The sequence below is a fragment of the Brachyistius frenatus genome, unplaced genomic scaffold, assembly GCF_029030835.1.
Source record: "Brachyistius frenatus isolate BFR_SWC_R1_liver_20210118 unplaced genomic scaffold, ASM2903083v1 Contig_63, whole genome shotgun sequence".
NCBI classification, from domain to species: Eukaryota; Metazoa; Chordata; class Actinopteri; family Embiotocidae; genus Brachyistius; species Brachyistius frenatus.
Window position 1 is genome coordinate 1,952,994 of NW_027210662.1, and position 24,190 is coordinate 1,977,183.

Genomic DNA, 24,190 nt, shown 5'->3' on the forward strand with positions numbered 1-24,190 from the left:
GTGTGTGTGTGTGTGTGTGTGTGTGTGTGTGTGTGTCTGTGTTTCTTTCTAGAAGAAGATAATGAAACCTTGATGGACATCATGCTTTCATGTCTGCAATCACAATCTTTTTTTTCTTAATTTAATTCTTTCAGTCGCTCTTATTATCCTTCTGTTATTGTGGATGTTTGTCTCAACAAAAATATTTCCAACTATTCTTTTCCTTCTTTTTTTTTATTTCACATTTTACCTCATGGACCAATCGAATCACCTGTTTTCTTATTTATTATTATGTTGTTGTTTTTTCTTTTTTTTCTTTTCTTTTTTATTTTTTTTGGGGGGGTGGGTGGTTGGGTATTCATGCTTATTACTGTCCTTAGTTGAAAATTGACATAATATATAAGTGGAATGTGCTGAGTGCAACTGGGACAGTTGTTGGTTGATCACAGTGAGCCTCTTTGTTGCTGTTTTTCATTCCAAAGCATCAAATATTAATACGAATGTGCTTTTACAAATATATATATCCTCTCTGTTGTTATGTGGTATGTGTTTATCATTTGTCTCTGCAGTCTGTCTTTTTAGTTTTTTTCCTTTTTTTTGTTTCTTTGTTTCCTCTTGAGGCAGAACTGAAGTTCTTGCTTCTGTTTTGACATTTTGTTAAAAATTCCAACACGAGGGGCCAGCAAACCTAAGTAAAAAATAAAAATAAACTAATGCTTGAAATTTAGTTAATTGTATTAAGAAGGAGGATTGCAAAAACCACACATCAGCAGTGTTTACTGTACCAAATTACATCATACTAATATGAATGTAGATTTCCATGCAAAAACAATTAAAAATCCTTTTGATCCGAGGCAAATATGTTGGTGTTCTGTTGTCTTTGTTTTGGAGACAAACAGTGGCTTCACATTCACAACCTTAATTAGTGCCGTAAATAAGAAAAAAGGTCAGCATATGAATATGTAACTTTTCTGTTTTTAAGCCTCATTTGAAACCTGCTATTTTGTTGTGGTAGAAAATTCATAGGCATACAATTTGTATACTTCTCACTCCAGTTTTAACTTCTCATCTCCTTGTCGCATTTTGTACTATTTTTTTCCATAACTAAGAATACATCAAGCACCGAGTATTTTTCAAAAGAAAACCAAGCCTCCAGTTTTGGAGGTGTAACTATGGAGTATAAGTGGTGTAGGAAATAACTGAGGTTTCTCCATAGCAATAGTTTAAAAAAAAAAAAAAAAAAAAGGCCAATTCTATACCAATGTCCCTTCAATGATTAGACATTTCAAAATAAAAGTACACCTGGCAGATTTTGAGATGTTATTTTAAATTGTGATGACTGTTAGATGGTGAAACCCTCTATGTTACTTACCTTCATGTTATTTTTACCCACATCACCACCAAGGAAATAGCTAAAGTTTTACCATCTTTATTTCTTTGCTAGTCTTTAATGATAAAGATGAGTTTTTACAAATCATCCAACCCAGGAACACCCCAAAATTTGTAATAAACCCTTCAGTCCACTGCAGAATATGACTCAAGTTTTGCTTCGCCTATGTGAAAAGTAAGATGCCTTTAGGTTTAGCCACCACATGGTTCTACTTAGTCCTGGTTAACGAAATCTTTATTTATTTATTTTCAAGAAATTCAAGTCGCTTTCTCACAGACTTGCATCCTGCTCTTCTGGGTGAAAGTCCTGTGTTTGATCTATCCAACCCCGTTTTCCTACCCCTTACTCGGACTTGGTCAAATGACCTCCATCACAGGACCGCTGTCTTCGGACCGTGATCATACACGCGAGCACTTTTCATGCCTTGGCGAAGCAAAACGTCACTCTGACCGTATCCTTTGGTAGTCAGCCAGGTTTTACACACTTTGGCATGATACCAGGCTGAATCATTTCCCATTGACCAGAAAACAGCACTGACATTGTTACACAACCACAAAATACAAAATCCTGTGCAGAAGTTACATCTTTGAAAGCTCTTTTTCATATTGTTCTTGCCAACAGAGAACTGAGCTGGAAAATGGAGCCAAGATTTAAGTTTCTATTTTGAATCACTCCTGACACATGCATTTCAGACTGATACTACGACTTGTATGTTTTATGTGAGTTAAATAATGAGGTGTCAGAAAGCAAAACAAGTACTCCTCCATCGTGATGTGATACAGCTTTATTTCAAAGGACAAGTCAGCCCAGCAGTCATCCTCAGATCACACAGTACTTCCCTTCCAGAGTGCAGGCTTTGAACACAAAACTGTAGCTCATCATATGGTCTATACAAAATGAATTACAAAAGGAGAAAGTGAAAAAAAAAAAAAAGCAACAGAAAATGGCCTCGGAGCTCATCCCCTCAAACTCTGCCCGTCTCTAGGCCGCACGGGCCATGAAGCCTAAAACTCTAGCTGTACTGTAGTGTTTTAGCATTGCACTAACATTAGCATTGGCACTTAGTCGAGGCAGAAAGAACGGGAGGACAGAGAAGGGGACAGAAAATGGAGACTAAGGGGAAGTTTCTCTGATGGTGGGAAGACCCTGGTGAGCAAAATCAGTGATTCTGAAACAAGTAACAAAAACAACGAAAAAAAAGTTGTCGCTCCTTTATGAACAAGCCTCAGTACAAACTATAGGCACATTCATCGATGCTACAATATTCACATGCATAGGGTGTAACAGTGCGGAGGCAGATGTTCTATAGAGATGCCACAAAACCTCAGACACTGATATTTATCTTGTTTCTTGCACTTCTGCTTCCACTGCTTATAAAAACTCACTGAATGTGCTTTTGTGGGGGATAAAAATACAGATTAAAACTAGCCAGAATATGTTTGTGTCCATCGGTCTGCTCTGCTGCATTGAATGTAGCAGTTTTTGCATGTTGACATCTGGTTTGATGGTTTAAAACAGAAACCAGGGCAGGAAAGGCACTTCAAAGTGTGGATGTCCCTTCGATTTCCTGGCGGTTTTGTCGTAAGCCTTAAAAAATGAAGAAGGTCAGCTGGTTGACTCTGTAAAGCTTTGAGTCCTCTGAGTGACCAAAGGGGACTCTGAAAGAGACGAAGATGACGGGCGCACAGTTAGTGGCTGTTGGAAGCAGAGTAAACTAAAAGAAGTTAAAGGTTAACCAGATCAGACAGTTGAATAAATAAATAAAGGACTGAGTCAGCAAAAACTTACAAAGAAAAAAAAGATTTTCCGTTCTGTGTGGCTTGGCTTTAGCCCTCAATGGAGACCTCTGGAACAATGTGTCCATTCAACGCTGCCTCCACTGACATCTCCTGAACAGCAAACAACACAATCAGGTAAACACGAATAACATTCAGCGAATTAGTGTTTCTATTTGATTTACCTTTTTATTTCTATTTTATATACTTTTTGTTGTTTAAAATTCAATTTGATCTGTTCTTATTTCTGTCCTTGTATTGCTGCGATAAAGGCTCGTTTTGAAGAATTGAAGAAAAGCCTCTTTTCTTCAATTCCATTTACCACTGAGCTGAGCTGCACAGACTCGACAGCGAGCTGCATCTGACATGGCATGTCACAGATTTCTGACTTGGGCTCTTCTGACAGGATATCCACACACGTCAGCTCGGCAGCAGTATCCTGTGAAGGAGAGGAGAGAGGAGCTTTTTACAAGAAGGAAGCCCCATGATTTGGCGAAGTAACACATGAAGACTAATTTCATTAGTTTAATATATACGATACAAAGCTACAGTATAAATGAGTTTGAGGACAGCAGCTTACAATGACCATTGTCTCTGCTGGTGCAGCGACAGGCTCAGGCTCAGCAGGAGTCACATCTACGGATTCTGTTGCTGCTGCGCTCAGGGTGTCGATCATGGCCACAGTTTCCTAAAGGCCGCAGAGGGAAGAGTACGTTAGAAAAGACTGACTGAGAATGGTCATACAAATTGAGATTTAAAAAAAAAAACATGGCCTGAATCACAGTAAATAAAATCATTCAGCTCATTTCATTTAACAGTCAGAACTGTTGAAAATTAGCATGATTATATTGTTGATTTGATCAAGTCAAAGAAATAGAAATTCACATTATTGACTACTGTATGCAAACTTGCTAACGTAGGAACAGTGGTTGCACAACCTCAGAAACAAGCCACAACAACAACAAGCCATGTATCACAGTTCGCTCCGGCACTCAAACAAATAGCACTCCACCTGATGTTTGTGAGAAAAACAGATGTTGCTTATTAAATATATTAAACCTGTAATGTCTGGTGATACATTTCTGTTTGTTTAGTCCTCACCTGCTGGATAACAGCAGCAGACTCAGCGATGGCAACCTCTACTGCTGAGACAGATTCTGTGACGACAAAGTCATCAACCAGCGTGTCAGCGATGGCCTGGGAGGCAGGAGAACAAGATGAGAGAGGGAAACCTTCCACACAATGAGCATTTAAAGTAAGAGAACAGCATAACCCACACAGTTATGACCTGAGGATGATCTATTTGATTATCAAAGCACAGTCATCAAAATGTTCACATAACAATCAGGATGAAACTGAATGGAGAAACTTTAGTTTTTACCTCTTTGGTTTCGGTAATGGGGGCTTCAGGCTCAGGGATGGTGTCTGGCACCTGGTGAGACAACATGTACTAACATGTCAGGATTTTGCAACATATGCAGAGAATATTATCTTACAAAAGCTACAAGACAATCCAAAACAAAAGTAATAGGTAAAAAGTAGTAAACATTTTCTCAACCACATCAAAATGGGGAAAGCAAAACAATACTCACCACTGGGATTTCCACAGATTGGACAGGAGCCTCCTGATGTAAACAAAACAAATAACAGGACACAATATGATATTAGTCTTTTGGGAAAAATACAATCTACATGACACAACATGGCAGAAGCCACTGAGGCTCCATTCTGATGAAAAAAAACAACCTCCACAACAGTTTAAGGCATATTCTGAACACAAACAACAAACCATCATACAACAAAAATGGAAAGATGGAACAACGTAAAAAGAAAGAAGAGGAAAGTATTTTTATCAGGTGGCACCTTTGTGATTGTAAACGGCTCAGCAGGGACTTCAGGTGCTTCTTCTTCAGCCAACACTTCTACTTCACCCTCATCTTCCTCCTCGGTTGGAGCTGCGGGATTGACAGCTGCTTCAGTCACTTGTTCGGGCTCAGGTATCTCCGTGATAACCTCCACCACTGATTCAACGACCGTCTCGACTGCTGCAGGTTCTGCTTCAGCAGAAACGTCTTCACCACAAAGCACTTCGACCACTGTTTCCTCAGCGGCTTCTGTGACGGGCTCTGGTACGACGACATCTTCTGTGACGGCCACCTCCACCTCAGTCACTGTATCTTCCTCTGCTATGACCTCAGCTTCCACTTCAGTCTCTGGCTCACAGACGTCAAGCGTCTGCACATGCAAAATCAACATGGCACACATTAAAGAGCCATGCAACACGCAACTAAAGGAGAAAAACTTTGCCCGTGGGAATACTGAGTGGTAAAGTTTTTCTCCCTGGATGAAAATACAATGTTACATGACACAATTGCACGTAATTAACATGCATGAACAAAACAAAATAATGATATAACTACAACATCAAGCCATGTCCTACCTGTTCAGTCTCTGTCGTTATGATTGTGGTGTCAAAGGTCTGAATCTGAAGAGTGACAAATCAAACATTTAAATAACGCATGACAAAATGACTGGATTGATCAATAACAGACAGATAAAGAATAAAAAGGACGCACAGCTTAAAGCACAGTCTCCAACCCGTAGACTTACTTGGACGGTCCGCCCAGATATATTTGGCGATCCATTTCAGCCTTTTTTATCTATTTATTTTTCTAACCTGTCTGAGAGAACGACACTATCAATGCAATTGATTAATGAGTGGACAATCGTCCCTCACTGTCTTTCACCTGACTCTGTTCTGCACCGTGTCAGTACAGCAGAGATTAAGCTCCACCTTTCATGAAACACACAGAGATCAGAGAACAGAAACGCAGCAGAGTCTCGCACTGAGCTGGAAAGAATCTGCTCATAAATTAGGTAAATAACATAAATACAATATTTTCAGATGAACAACAGCAGGGCAAGAGTTATAAAGAGAGTGTCTGTCATTCAGTGGTGAAAGATCAAAGTAACACTGCAGGTAAGTTAAACGCCGCAACTTTTCAAATTAAAAGCCCCCCCGTTTCACACAGGGTCCACTAGGTTCTGATTTAGACATGTGTCTCTTTCAGGAGGTGCAGAGGGTCTCAATTAAAGGGGAAACACTGGATTTTCTTTGTTAAATCTGATATTAGAACACTTCATCGGACAATTTTCAAATCAGTTTAGCCACATATAAGTTGTGTGCACAGCTGTGTAATTAGAGATACAGAGATACCCCCCCCCCTCCAATTGAAAATATAAAAAAAATGCATACAAAAAAGCATTTAAGCTGTTGTGATACAAGATGTGTGTGAAAAGTATCAGTTTGTTATTGTTCACATAAAAGAAGCTTATTCAGCTGGTTTTGGTGAAGCTCAGCTATGTGACTAAACATGAGAAGGTCTCGGACACTTTCATTTTGTCAAAGAAGCTTTCAGAGGAAAAAAGGTTAGAGACCTCTGGCTCTTTTAATGATGACTTTTAATTCCATGGTTTTTCAGTTTTGTTTTTGCTGGGATTCTAATTGTTGCTTTCATGGCATTTGTTGTAGTTATACGACATCAAAGCCAAGATTATCTGCAAGTTTAGGTTGTGTTGATTCTCTTTAGGTGAGTGATGAACATCAGTGAGATCATTTACGTACCGAGTTTTTTGTAGATCAGTAAAAATCTGGACTCTTCTTTTGTTTTCTCACGAAAAGATCTGCCAGATCGGCTGTCAGATTGTGATCTGATTTGTGCGTTATACAAGAGAAGGAGGCCTGAGGCAAAGCGTGGCAGTTATTCATAAGGTGTGAAGCTGAAGTCACAGGAACTCTCAACATGTTTCTATTGAAAGGGTTGTCTCTTTTCCAGTTACTGCTGCTGTGAACTTATAAAAACATGTGTGGAAACTTTGTCAATCTTTTGGAATGCCATCATTTCCACAACACAACTACATACACATAAATGTGTTACCATGAAGTATTAAATTAGTACTCACTGAATGCATCCTACTATCCTTTTTTTAAAGAGCGAATTTGACAACTAACTAGCAGGACCCATTATATTTGTTTGCTTTATTTGTCTTAAAAGAGCAAGACAACTGTTTTTTGTGGTGTTTGATTTTTTTTTTAGTCGTTGTTCTTTAGCTGAAAGATGTTCCTAGAAAAACCTGTAGTTTAACCCGCATGTCTGCAAGATACAATACTGTATGACAAATGTTTGGCTACTGTTAATCCCTCCTGGCAGAAAATAATGTGGTTCTGTGCTGCCTCTTCCAGGTATTTTAAGTTGTCTCTGCAATAAACTCTTCTCAAAAATCAAAGCTGGTCTCACTTGTGAAGTGTCATGTTGAGTTACGCTCCTCTCATGTTCAATCACACCCGTGTAGTCTGCCTCTGGCTCATACCACAAAGATATATTGGCAAATCATGCTCAGTAATGTTCAGTTAAAGAGGTTGTGTGTGTATAACAAAAGACGTTTGTTTGTTTTACCTGAGTCTCAGCAGGAGCTGCCACTGGAGCCTCAGCTGGGGGTATGACCTGTGAAGGAAAGAGTTAATTCACAAGTCAGCAAAATGATCATTAAGAGGTATTTCATGTAATAAAACAGAGTGGAGTTGGTGAAAAAGTACATCTTATTAAAAAAAAAAAGGCACTCTGGGACACATTAACCAGTGTATCAGGCATTGCCTCATCGTTGCACAGCTATTATTCTGTTTTGTGACTTTAGAAAAGTCAAGCTCTGGGAGGGACACACACGCACACACTCTCTCTCTCTCTCACACACACACACACACACACACACACACACACACACAGCAGTCCTAAAAATGTGCCCAGAGCAAAATTATCTTCTACATAAGTGTTTGTCAGCAGAACTGTAGCTGCAAAGGCCCTGAGGCATTGAACAGTTAAACCTCAGTCTGAGTCTGAGCAGGTTTTCTGTGTCCAAATATGGGAGTGTTTGCCAAAATTAGAAAAGATTTCAGATCATAAATTTGGGCTTGCGGTGCACACAAACACGGACAGCACACACACATACACACACACACACACACACACACACACACACACACACACACACACACTGCTTATGTTATATGCCTTGTGTGTGAGCTGTAGCTGTGGCTGGGCAGAAGGGGAGGAACGTTGTACATCTTACAGGAATGTTACAGCCAATTGCATAATGGGAAGCTGTCCCGCCCTCCTCTCTCCCCCTTGGGGTGATCCAACTCAGATTCTCAAAACTTACTCACATCATTAAATCTGTATTTGCCATTCAGTCCTCTCTCCACGAAACCCACAAATTTAAAACTCCCACATCTTTAATTGCATCGTTTAATTATGTAATCAGCGTTGAAGGTGGCGTAAGCTGACACTGGAGAGAGAAATTTAAGTGTTTACCCTGCTGAGGCATCTTTGAGAAAAAGATCACATTATTATAGGTAGTTTAATGTTCAGATAACGATAGAAGTCACCCACATTTCCTTTCTGATTTACTGTTGGCTCACTGGGCAGCTGGCAGTAGCCTAAATAGCCACTGGCAGCACCCGCTGTGCAGTCAAGTGTGTTGAGCCATAGTGGCAATCACAGGGAGCAGCTCATAAATATTACAAATCTTCATAATCTGACGGTAAATTATTTAGCTTGTGCCAGTTTTTCTTCGATGTAGGACAAGTCTGGTGCGTGAAGCCTGCTTCTACCAGTCAGGAACGGGTCAGTCATTCATTGGCCTAAAAATCCATCTATTTAGTTTGAACATTTAAAAGACGGTTCACCTCCACCTCCTTCTCTGTGCTGTGCTGCTCAGTGGTGAGGAATTTACTTCTGAACAAAGGCCAAGCGGACAAACACGCACGTATAGTTCAGAAGGGTAAATATATACTCCAGCTATAGCCTCGGGAGAGATGGTATATAGGGGAGAGAGAGGGGGAGGGAAGGAAAGCGGGAGAGAGGTGGGCTGTGAGCCTTTCCTTTGCTTGGCAGTACAAAACACACACACACACACACACACACACACACACACACACACACACACACACACACACACACACACACACACACACACACACACACACACACACACACACACACACACAAGTGTGGCTACACAGTATACAGTATACAGTATACACCCCCTGCAGTTTGTCCCAGTAACAGAACCAAACTGATCTGCACAGATCCAGCTTCATCCGTTCCACAAGAAGACAAAATCAACACAAACTAAAAGCTGATCTCAGAGCAGTTACTTTTAACACTTGGAATTTAACCCAAAGAACAGCACACAGTGTACTTTTAATACAATAAACTCTGTGTTTACACCAACCTAATGCTCACACATAACACATTACAAAGACTATCCCAATTTTGCAAGTTAGCTACAAAATGTATCACAAAGAAGAAAAGCTTTATGCAACATAAAATAGCAGCAGTCAAATAGATTCCAGACTAATATTAAAACAGAGAAGGGGGTGTTTTGCCTTTTCTCCGTCCAAATAAAGCTCCATAGTGTTTCAGAAAACAAACCTACAAAACTTGCCAGGAAATGAGGGGAGGGCTGCATATGTGTGAATGTGTGTGTCTGTGTGTGGAGGAAGCCTGAACACTGGGAGAGGAGGGTTGGGGGTCCTCACGTGCTCGCCACAAGCTGCTAAGTTTTTCCAACTAAATCCCCAAAATGTTCCAATTTGCTTTGCTTTTATTTTGGCTATCATGAAAAAAATAAAATATGCTCATTAATCATTTGGAGACGTCATTTGCTGTAATTTTCTTTGTGAGCAAACTGAAAGCAGATGAACCCCGCGACGTGCCTTCAGTAGAGGTTTGTCATGGACTTTAAAAAGGTTGTGACAGCTGTCTGTGTAAGCTCCTCTTCAATGCTCAAATACCAAAGGCTAAACTACACAAATATACACTTCAACAGGCAGATGTACCCCCCTCCCCCCTAACCTCCCAACATAGAACTAAATATTCCACCTTCTCCCAACCCTGTCTCCACCCAGCACCCCCAGCAAAGAACCAATGATAGAAGGACAACATATTCAGTAGATGAACAAGTGCACGTGCTGAGCGCACAAGCTAATAAAGGCTCATGGGTTGCCAGAGGGCAGGAAGAGAGAGGAGGGGGAGGTAGAGAAAGCAGAAGGAGTCGGGGCAGAAGAGAGGGGGGGGGGGGGGGCGGATGGAGAAATGAGAGACAGGGAGGAAGTGGTGGGAGGGATGTAAGGGTGCCGAGGGAGCGCAGATTTACAAGGGAAAAATGGGGTAAGGGACAAAACGGGAGGAGTGGAAGGCTGCACGAGCACAGGGGGGAGGCAAGCTGGTACAAAATGTTCAGCCTCACCGGGAGCTGCACCCACCATCACTTCAGGCAACAACAACAACAACAACAAAAAAACCTCACTCAGCAGGTTTGTAGATTGGGTGGTGGGTTTATACTCACCTGAGTGTCCGTAGTGACAACCAGAAGCGGTGGGGCCTCTTGTTGGCCCCAAAGCCAGCTGAACACGAGCCCCATTTATGCCTGCTCTGATTCTACCATCTATCAGCAGACTGCTTTCTTGCAGATTTGGCCGCAAGTGTAAAAATTGGCTGCGAGCTAAGTTTGATAAAGCGCTACAGAAGAGCATGCAAAGATTTTCTAAATTTAGAAAAGTTTAGAAAACAAAAGCAGGTAAAAATGTACTTGCACCATGAATAGTATATAAACTCTACAGTATGTATATGGAGCCACGGTCACCGCTGGCAAATTTTCAGACTTTGCAAAATTGCGTGACTGTCTGCACCTTCAGTTTCTGTGCATCCGAGCTGAATCTTTCACATCTGCAAGCAGTGAAGGAACAGAGAAAAAAGGAAGGAAAGAAATAAGGAAAAAGAGAAGGGGGTGGTGTGGTAGATGGGAGGGATGGGGAGAGGGAGGAGGAGGAGGGAGGTAGAGGCGAAGGGATGGAGGGGGGGGTGGATACTGCCACGGCATAAAACTGCATAATGATGGGCAGCCCATCTCCTATAGAAAGTTCTTTATGGGTCCTGTATAGCTCAGTGGGTAGAGCGTAAGTCTTGAAGGTTAGAGGTTACAATCCGAACCTCAAACACAAAGTGACACACAAGAGAACCGGACATGATGACCCGAGGAATACTGGAGCACAGCAGAGCACTGAGTGCTCCTCTGGGGCATATGCACACAGACAAACACACGTGAGCACATGCATGTGCACCATATGTGCTCATGGCTCAGTTATTGGAAGACAAGACCATGAATGCAGTGTGTATGCTCCCTGATTTCAAACACACAGATTTACATGTATGTGCAGTTTACTGGCTGAAACAGAACATTCTGTTCCCGGAGCGTGAGCATGACGACTGCATGTCACAGAGCACATGTGAGCAGCGTTTTTCAACATGCAAATTCAAATGTAAGGATTTGAAAGGTAAAACACAGTTAGGAAACTGATATTATTTACAAGTAAAAAGTGCAGTATAAATGAAGCACTCCGACTATAAAAAGTAAACTGCTAAAAGCCATGTTTTTGCATAAGTAAAACAGAGGAAAGATTTTTAACTCTATTCATAAACCTCACTGATTCAAAACCAACTTTAAATGATAGAAAAAAGTTGCATATTTAAATATATTAAGTGTGGACAACCTTTTCTTACAGCACAATAATAAAATGAAAACAATTCAGTCAAACATCCTGATTACTATATTTTCAAAAACAAACTCCCCATCTGTCTTATCCCATCAGCCTATTCATACAGAATTAGAGTTCAAACATATACAGCTACAGCACGTTTCAATGTAGATGATAATGTATAATGAAAAAGCTGTGCCCAGTCCTACACTGATGGCTTCAATGTCTCCACCTCTTTGCTAAAAGGAACATGTTGTTCTCTGTGCTTCACAACCTCCACCAAACCCCCCTCCTTTCTCCCATAAGAAACCAGCCACAGCAAATACCATTTGAGTTATACTATTGAAACTGGAGGCTGAAAAAAAAAAAAAAACTCCCACTGTCAAACTATATACAGAAACAGCCAATAGAAAGTGTCTCTTTCCTGCAAACTGTATGCTAAAAGGAACACAGTGAAGTTTATTTAAAATTTTCTAAATGCTCACAAGGAACCAGCTTGATGACAGTTTTATAATAAGGCTCCAATGATTTGGTCAAGTCTGAATCAGAATTTTGAACTGACAATTTTACACCAAACACGTTTCACAGCAACATTCAACATGCACAGTCGGTAATTAAAAAAGTTTTCTTACCTCAGTTATTGGTTCTGTTTCGGGAATGATAGGTTCGACCTCCTGTACTACAGCAGCTTCAGCCGTAGGGGGCTCCACTGAGGGAGTCTCAACAACAGGTGGAGTTTCAACAACTGGTGGAGTCTCAACAACGGGTGGAGTTTCAACAACGGGTGGAGTTTCAACAATGGGTGGAATCTCAACAACTGGTGGAGTCTCAACAACGGGTGGAGTTTCAACAACTGGTGGAGTTTCAACAACGGGTGGAGTTTCAACAACTGGTGGAGTTTCAACAACTGGTGCTTCCTCAGCGACAGGTGCTGGGACTTCAACTTCAACCTCTGCTAGAGTCTGTTCCAAAATCACAGGCTCAGGTTCTGGTGCCTTTACCTCAACTGGGATGGGCTCTGCGACAGGTTCTTTCACAATTGGTTTTGGTTCTACTTTGGGCGTCTCCACAATGGGGACAGCGACAGGAACGGCCTGTGGGACCTTGGCTGGCGCTCGTGCTGGTGCTGGAGCTTTAGCCGCTTTCTTTGGGGTTGCTGTAGGGGGCGCACTCACTGCGATCCCGGGGCTGGCTTTGACCGGCGGGTTGGCTGCATGTTGCTCTTCAAGCGCTCTCCTCTGGGCCTGCTGCAAGGAGGGAAAGACCCACAAACATCTGGGTTAATGATGCATGTCTTGTCATTAGAGTGGGAGGAAATAGTGAAGTTTCTATTGATGCATTGATTTATTTTTGCATGTTAATTGGTACAATTAGTAATTTAGCTAAAAGAGGTGTGAAACTTAATCTCTCCACATGAATATTATGTGGGTGCTTACAAACCAAAGTGACAATTAGTTTGCAGTGGCTTCAAAGAGGTGCTGAAAATATAAAATAAACTGCTAAAAGGATGAAGTTCAAATACAAAAAGCAGGTACGCAAATAAAGTTTTAGTGGTCTGAACACTGAGGCCCTTATTGTGTTTGGATACTGATGTTGTTGCCCATCTGTGGTTCATTGTAGCACACTTGTGTCCGCAGGAATACCAGGCATGCCATCCCAGCCAGGTCTAACGTGTTTTTCAGCTCTTGACAAAACCCCCTCGGGCTTTTAATGGAGGTTTTAGGAGAGCCGACCGCTGCAGGGAGGGGGCAACTGGGAGTGGGCCCAGCAAAGCAAGTTAGATAATGGGAGCTAATTACTTGAATCAGAGCGGTCGTGACAGGTCTGGTGAAGCGGGAATGGAAACCATGCGAGTCAGCAGCACTGATGGGCGCCCCGCAGGCCAGACAGTGGGCCTAATCACATCATAATCAGGTTATAATCAGGTTACAATCACTCCCCGAAAATGCTTTTGTTAGGCCGACAGGCAGTTTGGCATTTGCAGCGTTGGACCGGTGCTGTAAGCCAACAGAGCGTGTGTGTGTAAGTGCGTACGTCAATGCCTGTCCAGCTAGCCATCATCAAAACAACCCCTCCTTTATCTATGCCTGTAAACCCATGATGAATCAAAGTTATTGAATGTGTTCTTCAGGCTGTAGGAAGTAGAGAAACACACACATACAAAAGCGTGTGTGGCCAAAGAGGAGCACTGAGCTCGATGTCTTCAAGTGCCCAGCGGTTCCTTCCTGGGCTCTGATATCTCAGAGGGGACCGGCGATAACACGGAGCTGAAAATGACCTCAGGGGCCATTTTTATCTGCCGGTCACCGGCTGAGAGAATGAGAGCAATTGTGCAGACTCCAATCTGGCAAAACTAATGCAAGACATTCCTCCAGTCAACGCATTACCAAATACAGTTGTGTGGTGTTGAGAGCCACAGACTGGCCAGCCTGCCAGAGGCTTAAGGATGGGGGTGGTGGGCTGGATGCCACAAGAAGCCCATACCGAGAAGTGTTGTCTGAGCTGGAGGGCTGAGTTTCGAGTGGTGAAGCAAGTGATCTGTTTTTAAAAGTGAAAATGTAAAATAAAGAGTCGTTTGAATCATTGTTACTGGAAAAGAATGAGCAGCGTTGGGGGATGGAGTAACCTTTGCCCTTTAGGGAACTGGAGCTCCTGTGTTACTTTCTCACTCATCACCCCCCCACCCCCTCCCATCTCTGCCACACCCTCTCCTTCTCAGTAGGGCACTGAATGTTCAAAAGACAAATTTCTTCTCGTTATCTAAGAGGAATGGGGAGGGGGCTGGAGTCAGACATGTCAATTATCATGCTTCGTCAGCATATTGAATTATGACAGTAGAAGTGTATTATGAGGGAAGACACGATGCATTATGTGCCGTATTGTGCTGTACTTTGTATTATAATTCTGGGCACAAATCTAAAATAAATTTTATATACTTTAGAAAGTGGCCTTTTACACTTTTAAACACAACAAATGACGGAAATGTGCAAAAATGGAATCGCCGTCCAACCATTGTAGACCGAGCGCGCCGAGAACGCGCATGGCGCGCTGAGGAAGTAAAGAATTTCTTTATGTCTTTTTTGTTCACCTTTAAGGGGAGCAAGAAGCATCTGGAGTGTCGTGATACTAAAATTTGCCAGTGTAATTTTGACACTGTCTGTTTAGGTGCATTTCTGGTGCCGCTTTCTATCTTTGCGAGATTTTACGCACGGAGCGTGGCACACTCCTCCCAACTGAGCAAGGACAAAGTGTGTGCAGTCAAATAAGTACTGAAGTGAAATCAACGTAAACCGAGGTGCCAGTAAAAACATCTTTCTCACACCCCTCAGCTGATTTAAGTTCACGTTTCATCACAGATACAAACATCAATTTTGCATCAGTATAATTAGCGGTATTTGTATTTTATGTAGAGGTTAATTGAACAAAAAATTATGATTATTCTTTTGGGAAAAGGGGGGTGAATAGAGCACTGGGTTAAAAGAATCACGAGCACTAACTGGCACTTTGGATATGATCATGATGAGAATAAACACCAAGTGCAAAAAAGTACGCCTGCCACCACTTACCACCCTCCTCATGCGACGCCTGTTCTTCTTCCTCTTGCTGGGCATTTTGGTGCGTGCTGGTGGAAACAAGAAAAGACCGGAGAAAATGAAAAAGCAGCGAGGCAGAGCGAACGAAGTGGATGTTTATAAAGCCTCTGGTCTTTCTGTTACCTTTGCATCGGACCTATAGGAGCACTGGGATGAAAGACGGGGGCGTGGAGAGGCAAGGGAGCGAGAGACACCCCACCTAACACACGTGCACGTGCACGACAGCTCAGTCAGATGGCGGTATCGGAGTTGGGCTACCTACTGACTGGATGGTGGGTTACGTTATGTAACCACTCCATCAAAGCAAAGAGAGAGGTCCGTGGGTTTTTGCAGAGTGCCACACCCCCTTTCCTGGATTTGTTAGGAACACTTTTCGACGCACATGACGACCACGCTGCATATGCGCTGGTGCTTCTCTACATTTTCTTCTCCACTTTTTTCTTCTTTGATATTTTTGAGGAGTAGATTTTGTAACACTTAAAACTGCATGTTTGAGACACTGTATGTTTGTATGAAGACAACGCACATGCCACTCTTGCAGAGAAAACAGTGTGCACATCTGTCAACTTTTTTATGAAGTCATTAAATTCATGAAGCCAAAGAAAAGATTTCATTGTATTTGTTTCACACAGAGAATAAAGAAAAAGCTTGTACATGTGTGTATGCCCACCCACCGCCCCCCTCCATTGCCTCACTTGTGAGCACTCATTGTCCACAACTCCAGGGTACAGCTGCATGCATAATGAAAAGAAGAAATACATGATTAATTCTGCTGTTTATTATCCCAGTTGTGTAAAGGAAAGGCTGAATTTCCATAAACATGTTTCCATATGTAACATATGTTATGCACTGAAGGGAAAGCGTGAGTTCAGTTTTCATTTACTCAACAGTCTATGAGTGCCTATGGATTACATGGATGCAGTGCTTCTGCATGTCACCTGCTGCCCATGTTGAACTGTTGATCTTTCTATTTGAGTCACATACAGCTGCTACTGGAAATGAATTACTCATATTTGTTTCTGTTGTGTAGTCGCTGTAACCACCAACCAAGTCGCCAGACAGAAAACTTGAAATAATGGTGAATGATTAAGTGTAACTCGGGGTGCATTACAGTCAACACAAAGAGCTCAATGGGAATTTAGATATGTTGTTCAAGAAGCAGCCTACAGCTTTTTTGAGTCAGCTTTTAGGATTAATGTTTTTATTGTGGTTGTATATTACAAGAAAACAAAAGTCTATAGCTGTTTAAACTGATGTGAGAAAAGACAACAAAGAAAGTCAGATCTGTCTTGATCTAATTTAAAGCAGGTGTCAATCTTGTGCTTTGAACTTGGATTTTAAATACGTTTTTCTTCTATTTCATATTTTTTTTCAGCAGACATATCTCTACATCAAATGATTGGTTAAAAATGTGTTTATGTAAATTTAACACTGCCAACCAACATGGTGTTTTTTTTATTTGACCATTTTTGTACAAATTTTCAGTTAAGAAAACTTTTCATGCTAAAAGGCTAATGGGAATTGATCAGTCATTTACGTTAGATCTGTGGACAAGTAGAAGTTAAAAACAATTTATTCAAGTAATGACAGTTTAAGTAATACATTTTTGGCAATTAGATTCTGAGTACGAGAGACCACTTCATGGAGTGATGCCCCAGATAGATGTAGGCGATAGGACAGGAGCTCTCTGCGCCGAGTGGCTGGAGGTGGTGGAGCGGAGTGAGTGGGTTCTAAATTTTGTATGTAGCGCCAAATCCCGACACAGACATCTCAGGGCACTTAACACAGGAACCCATCAATTCATCAATTCCCACATTAGCCACAGCTGGAAGGAGAAAAACTCCCTTTTAACAGGAAGAAAACCTCCAGCAGCAGAAAGAAAAACTCCCTTTTAACAGCATTTAACCTTTTTAACATTTCCAGCTGCTGTAGAAGGAAAACATTCCTTGTAACAGGAAGAAAACCTTCAATGGAACCAGGCTCAGAGGTGGGCAGTCATCTGATAGACCAGTTGGGGTGAGTGGAGATGACTGATGGAAACTTTAGTTGAGGCTCCCTGGAAAACCAGACAGATGAGGTGGTGATGAGGAGGAGGAGGAGGAAGGTTTCACCTCAGGAATTCTGAAAGGGAGATTGACAGAGTTACAATGACATCCAAAGAACAGGGACAAGAAACAGAGGCAGAGAGATCATTGAGCAGAAGTAACGAAGAAATATTGCAACAGGAAAAGCACATGTTCACCCAAAGAGGAATGAAGATGAAATGTACAGGAACAGATTTTCATTTCTTATACTTTTTTTTTTTTTTACATACATAATATAATGTAAAGCTAAAGTGCTATCTTTCAGTTTCAGTCAATGTAAGAGAAAACCAACACAATAAATGTTGTAAAATATTGGACTAATGGAAATATTGGCCTGTTGGTGCCACTTGATGAAAACAGGATTCATACTCTTGGGTCATGGAGGTTTCTATCAAGTTTAATGGAAATATATTTTTGTTAAGATGTTTCAATGATTTGATAATGGATCTTGATATTATATATACACTGCATAATCCAGCAACATTCATAATGCAGTAGGCATTAATCTATAAGTAAGACATATGTTTTTCTGTGTGAGAAATTGCACATTTATTTGTCTGGTCAAATGTGTGTCTGTGTTTGAGGAGGTTTTAGTTACAGAAAAATAGATTGTATGACCGAGTCAGATGCCACATATTCTAAATATCTCCGTCTACTTGATTTACCATTTGACTTTTGCAGACATGTGCAGAATTTCCACACATTCTTGTTGAAACTGCTGCTGAGGAATAATTGCATCCAAAAGTAATTTTCTAACATAAAACAGGAACTAGTTCACGGTGATGTAGATGTTTAAGGTGTCAGGAGTGTAACACTGTAACTCCTTTTGATGACCTGATTTGTAATTTCTGTTCCTTCCAAATGTCAAGTGTATGTTTTCCATTTGGTAATAATCTCATATTGCCTTTTTCCAAGTAGATCAACTGACAGCAGAGAAGACAACACGTTTACTCAGGATTACTTGATGAAGGTAAAAAGTGTTGTACTTTGGTTCTAAAGAGATGTAGGACTCCAAAGATCAAGTCTTCAGTTTTGTTCCTTTTAGCTGTCTATGGCTCATCAATATGAGATCCCTTGAATGCATCTATTTCTACTGATTTAAACGCATTTATCAATGAAACAGGGGTTTGATATTGAAATGAGTGGAAGGAACAAGATAAAGATTTTTACCCTATTTAGCATGTGTTGTGAATAAGGATCTTGACATAGCTGGTTGAACAAATTCAAGACGATTTCAGCACATTTTCACAGCAAGGATATTTTTAATAGTTTATTTAGTATGCTTTCAAAATATTTCAAGCCAGAGCTTAAATAATTTGCCAGACTATTTAAAGAGTTAAACCAAATCTTGATATATCCTTTTGTCAATATGTCTAAAACCCTGAGAGTGTGTTAACATGTGTGCCACAAAAAAAAAAAAAAAAAGAACATAAAAAGCAGAGTCGGTTCAGACAGTTTTTCAGGTCATTCAGTGCAGGTGATTCAAACAAACATAGCAGAAGAGTAGTGTACTCATCTCTGGGGCTCACTGCAGGCTTTAGGTTTAAAGTTTAAGAATGGGAAAGGAACATCACAAATACAAAGTAAAGCACTATCACCTGAGGAAAAAATAAAACTGACCTGTTTGTGTTTGTTGAATCAAATTAAACATTGTTCAATGGAGAAAAAACAAGTATCTTGTACTTGTAAAACAAGTATCTGGGCCTGCAGCCCATTGGTTTGCGGTCAGTTTGTAAAAAAAAAAAAAAAGGGACACCCGCATATCTATAGATGTGCATATAAAAGTTAGTTCCTAGTGCTAATATTTTAACAATGCCTGACACAGTCTTGCAAATTAACAGGGTGGACAGTCAGGTCCTGGACTTGCAAGTGTGGAAGATACACTTAGACATAAATCATTAAAACCAGCTGATGACCTCAAAGAGTTGTTTCATACACAACTGGAACATTACAACTGCAGCAAAAGAGGAAGATGACCCTCCTTAAGATACAGTGTAAGGCAGACTGTCAGCTGCACAGAGGGCTGAAACACTTCAGAGAGAACCACCACCTTTAAAATAGACTCATGGTGTTTACCTGTGCTGAAATGGGTCGTCACTGACACACAAACACACATCAGGCACACACTGGAATGTTGTCTGTCAACTAACATGGGGTTGGCTCCATGGTCCCCGCCCCTGTCCTATCAGTGCAAACACACACAGACAAAGAAACAGGGCCTATTTTTAGGCTTGGGGCTTTCACTATTTCCCTCCAGAGAATTGTTGGTCACATTTCAGACACATTAATAAAGATACACATGTAGACATACTGACATCCATCTAAATGTTTTTCCTTTGCCAGCTACATACAAATTTAAAATCTCTTAAGATGTTGATTTTTGAAGCAAAATTTCACCATTTTGTAAAACTGATTGTCACTTGGCAAACTTAATAATGGGACTTCATGAGGAGGGCCCTTGAAATCTCTGACCCTGCTCCTTGTGGTGTAAAAATGATATCCCTTGACCTCTGACCCCTCTCACTCCCTCTGGACAGCTCTTGTTTTGTTGTGAACCCTTACATTCCTGAATCCCACCAACAGCAGCCCACCCACATACACACTGACACAACTGATGTATGTACAACATCATATACACACACTGAATAATCTGAAGGTACTACACTGTTTTCATATGAGGGAAAATGTCAGATCAAACCAGACACAATATTGGTCATTAAAAAAACTACAACAAAAAAACAAAACAACAAATGCAGTTCTTTCTCTGGTGTAAAGTCTGTAATGTAAAGTTTTGCATCTAGCATGGTTTCCTTTTAAAAAATCATCACTTAAATGTAAAATATTTTTTATCTCAGTTTGTTCATTTAAAAAAAAAAAAAAAAAAATCAGTTGTCGGTTAGAGTTGGTCAGATATCAGCAGTAGCTGCAATGACAGCCTAGTATCACACCAAAGCATGTAGTACATTCGTCAGTCTACTAGAGAATACTGTGCCAGTGTCACGTTTTGCCTCGCTTGGCTGTGAAAAGGAGAAGCATGCTTGACCAGCGAGGTCATGTGATAAAGTACGAAGAGCAACAAAGTCCAGGTAGGGAGGAGGTCACAGATGGTTGGATGGAACATAACATTTATTACATAAAATTACTAATTCTAACCAAGCAAATTGACACCGTGTCCTATTTCACCCAATCAATGATCTTTTCCTGAACCTAATCACGTGGTTTTTGGTGTCTAAACCTAAAGGGACCTACTTTTTACGCCAAGCCGAAGCATAACTTGACACAGGCATGTATTTTATGACGGACTGGTGGGTGTATTGCATGCTTTGTTGTGCTGTTTGATTAAAGGTTCATTGTGGAGGATTTATTGGCATGTATAATCACCTGGAACTAAGAATCCTGTTTTTGTTAGCCTAGAATGCAGGTGTGTTCAAATAGTCCCAACATTTACCTCCTAAGTCCTTTCCTAAAACCCCATGAGGTCAATGAAAGGTGAGAAGGAGAATTCACAAGGATTTAGGAAAGGAGAACCGAAGTGTTCAGAGAATCCGACTCCTCTTACACTAGGCTACGTAATTATGCGACGGCAGATGTTAATGACGTGACCATGCCACTGAAACTACAATTTCTAGACAATTAATTACAGAAACCATCTTAGACACTTTGTCCCATGTGTATCACTGTGTTGTTTCATGCAGGCTGTATAAACATGAACATCTTCACTCATAAAGGCACAAAGCACAATAACAGGCTCCAAATAAATGAATAAACTTAATCAGCGCAGATCTGTTGTGTGTGCAGCTCATAATCATTTTATTAGACCAGTTCATCTATGACTCCCTAAACAATGACATATCTGTTCATATGAAATTGGTACAGCAACTCAAAGTAGGCTACAATAACATGTCTTTATTGTGGCTGGGCTATTTATTTCCACATTTTCCTGGTTAATCTACGTTATTGATCAGACTGGTCACATTAGGTTAGGTTAGGTTAGGTTAGGTTAGGTTAGGTTAGGTTAGGTTAGGTTAGGTTAGGTTAGGTTAGGTTAGGTAGTTACTTTATTAATCCCCGAGGGGACATTTTTTAATTTAGTTAGTTTTAATTTAATTAAAAACGAATTCAATTGAGTTAGTTTTAATTAAAAGATTAATTAAAAATATTTAATTTAGTTAGTTATGGGAGTGCATCTATGTGCACAATAATACACTGCAGACATCCTGCTGTGAGACTGAAATAGGAATCTCTCTGTAATAAATCACTGACATGACAGGAAAATATGTCAGACTTCAGTAAACAGATCAGACTTTTACAAACAGTCAAATAAAAATATTCTGGCAGCTGTCATTAATACTCAGCCTCACTGTGAGGACGGACGCTGTGGATCAATAATTGACCTGCAGCTGATAAACTGAGTCTGTGAGACAACTCATTTGTCTGACGTGAAAACAGTTGCTTCATATTGTCATTAAGCCTCCTGTTAGATCCATCTGCTCTCTGTGTCAGGCAGATTCATTCATAAAATTACCGCTGTTGTGCCTCATGCATAAACGCGCACAACTCTGGGTCTGAACTCGCTGATATGGATCCCGCTGCTGCAGCTTTGAAGTTGTAGGTCGGCCTGTTTGATAAACGCAGAGGAAAGACTTCTACAAACAGCTGGACACAACAAATTAAATTTAATAAAGTTGTGTTCTTATGGACATTTCTGTTTGTAAAAATTTGAAATTTTAGAACAATAAGTGGTGAGAGAGCAACATGAAAGAGGCTGAACTATACATGAAAGGTGTTCTGTGATTTCAGGACGATCTGTGTGAACCTTCCACAACTAAAGGCAGAAAACTGATCATTTTTAACTCTCAGTACATTTTATGAACCAACCAGTGCTGAAATGTGTGAAAATCCTGACATTCAGTATTTTCATCCTGTGATCACAAAGTGATCCTCTGTAACATGTTGTTTTTTCCAGGTGGTTGCTCATGCTCACCCTCCGGTCCTCATATTTATCGACATAAATTCTAATTAGCTGAGCATCAAATTTTAAGCGTCAAATGTACAACTGCTCATATCAGCACTCCTGAACGGACAAGTGATGTGTCGCATTAAATGTTGTGGCCACAAAGAATTGTGGGACGGCGTTATCTTCTATCCTTTTACATAGGATGGTCCTATGGATGGTCCCGGTGTATCCTATGTTAAAGGAGATAGGAAAGGAAGTATTGGAGCTCCTTTCCTAAGCATTTTCAGAATTCGAACGGCCCTTAATATGGCTGCCACTTATTTACTTCCGGGTCACATCACTCACTTAGGGACCTTCCTAAGCAAATTGGACCATTCAAAGGCACCCAGAGTCCTTCATATCTATATGGGAAGCCAGTCTTCTTCTATTAAGTGCTCCATGTTGCGCCGCCATGTTTTTACGGTAGCCCAGAAGGAACAAACCTAACTGGTTCTGAAGAGCTCAGAAGATGAGGGTGAGTGTGGTCACAATTTCCAACCTCACCACTAAATCCACTGCCTCTTTATTGATTAGTAACACAACTTTAATCAGCATGGTTTTGTTCAATACTTGCTTAGGAATTTTGATCATTTCAACCAGCTTGTAAAACTCCAAACGACCGCCAGCACATCAATTTCACAGGCTTTTGTTTCTTAAACTGTGCCCTCTGGTTTACAGGAAAAAAAAAAGTCTTCTGTTGTTGGTGGCCAGATAAAAGACACAAAAACAATGAAACACCTACTTTGTAGAGGACAGGTAAAAGTGAGGTCAAAATACCTGCACAGTCGATGGTTATGTTTGCTTTCAGGAAATAGATCCAAAAAACAAACAAGAGTTTCAGCATGATCAACATATTTAACGTTTGCGTGTGTGAGTGATTTTCCCTGTGATTGACAAACCAAGCGTTCACAGACTGTGTAGAGTGCGTTAATAAAGCATCAGAGCCCTCTGGTAACACGGGCCAGACAAAGATAGCAGCACAGACAAAGACAGAGTCACGCCAGGGACTCTCCAGTGTGTATTCATATCACAAAGCAGCAAAAGGGAAAGTAAATTAAAGAGAATGGAAGGAAGGAGGCCGATGGATCAACATTGCACCGCCATCATTCAACACACACACAGACATTTTTGCTCCGCGTACTGTTCGCAGCTTTCTTGCTCTCACATTCTTTTCTCTGACCGACATTCTCACATGCACAGACGTATCCACATCTCATCCATTCCTTCTTGTATTATTTGCTCTGCTCTGAGTCTGTGCTGCCTTGAGGGGGTTTTCTCCTCTGAATCTATTCCAGGATCCCACATGTCTCTTTCAGACCAGCAGTATGCAAACACAGTGAAGACTGAGAAACAGAAAACTTAAATGATTTACTATTTAAATTTTTTTTTTTTAACTCTGTGTTTGAGTTTAACTGGTCCGTTTCTCATATGATGTTGTCTTCGCAAACATGAGTAGGTTTCTATGTAGTTCGGTTGAGAGTGACCTCGTAACAGCCCACATGTGGATCATTAACACAAAATCACAGAGACCAAGCATTACTCAAACCAGCAGAATGAAGCCTTAAAGTGTAATCCAGATTCTTACCATTAACATGTTTTTTTTATGTATATTTAATGGAAGAAAAAGAAAGTGTAAAAAGGGATGGCTAGGACAGCTAGGTATTCCCGAGTTATGTAATGGTGAATAATCCATTACTATGGGAGTGCATCAAAATTCAGAAAGTACTCGTGAATAGAGAATCGGTTTTAAAGCCAAATTTTAGATTATTATTAGTTT

At 40.7% G+C, this 24,190-nt stretch overlaps 2 protein-coding genes across 5 annotated transcripts in view; one reads left to right on the plus strand and one right to left on the minus strand.

The window, feature by feature from the left end:
* gak (cyclin G associated kinase) overlaps positions 1–838 on the plus strand; it is a 28,336-nt gene extending 27,498 nt beyond the window's left edge. For all 3 annotated transcript variants that reach the window (XM_069706552.1, XM_069706551.1, XM_069706553.1), the window contains exon 30: positions 53–838. The gene's annotated coding sequence lies outside the window, so the exon portion shown is untranslated. The remainder of the gene's footprint in view (positions 1–52) is intronic.
* A 1,297-nt stretch (positions 839–2,135) lies between these two features.
* LOC138625556 (calphotin) lies at positions 2,136–15,556 on the minus strand. Of its 2 annotated transcripts, XM_069706555.1 has the most exons (13): positions 15,457–15,556; positions 15,307–15,362; positions 12,373–12,987; positions 7,602–7,649; positions 5,585–5,629; positions 5,008–5,379; positions 4,737–4,769; positions 4,526–4,576; positions 4,246–4,341; positions 3,725–3,832; positions 3,467–3,583; positions 3,158–3,258; positions 2,136–3,027 (listed from the first exon to the last, which is right to left on the minus strand). In XM_069706555.1, the coding sequence occupies exons 2-12, from the start codon at positions 15,349–15,351 to the stop codon at positions 3,196–3,198; spliced, it is 1,593 nt and encodes a 530-aa protein (XP_069562656.1). In that variant the 5' UTR covers positions 15,352–15,362; positions 15,457–15,556; the 3' UTR covers positions 2,136–3,027; positions 3,158–3,195. The 2 variants fall into 2 exon arrangements, with proteins under 2 accessions (XP_069562656.1, XP_069562655.1); XM_069706554.1 differs by lacking the exon at positions 15,457–15,556 and having other exon boundaries at positions 15,307–15,383.
* Between the last annotated feature and the right edge of the window lie 8,634 nt (positions 15,557–24,190).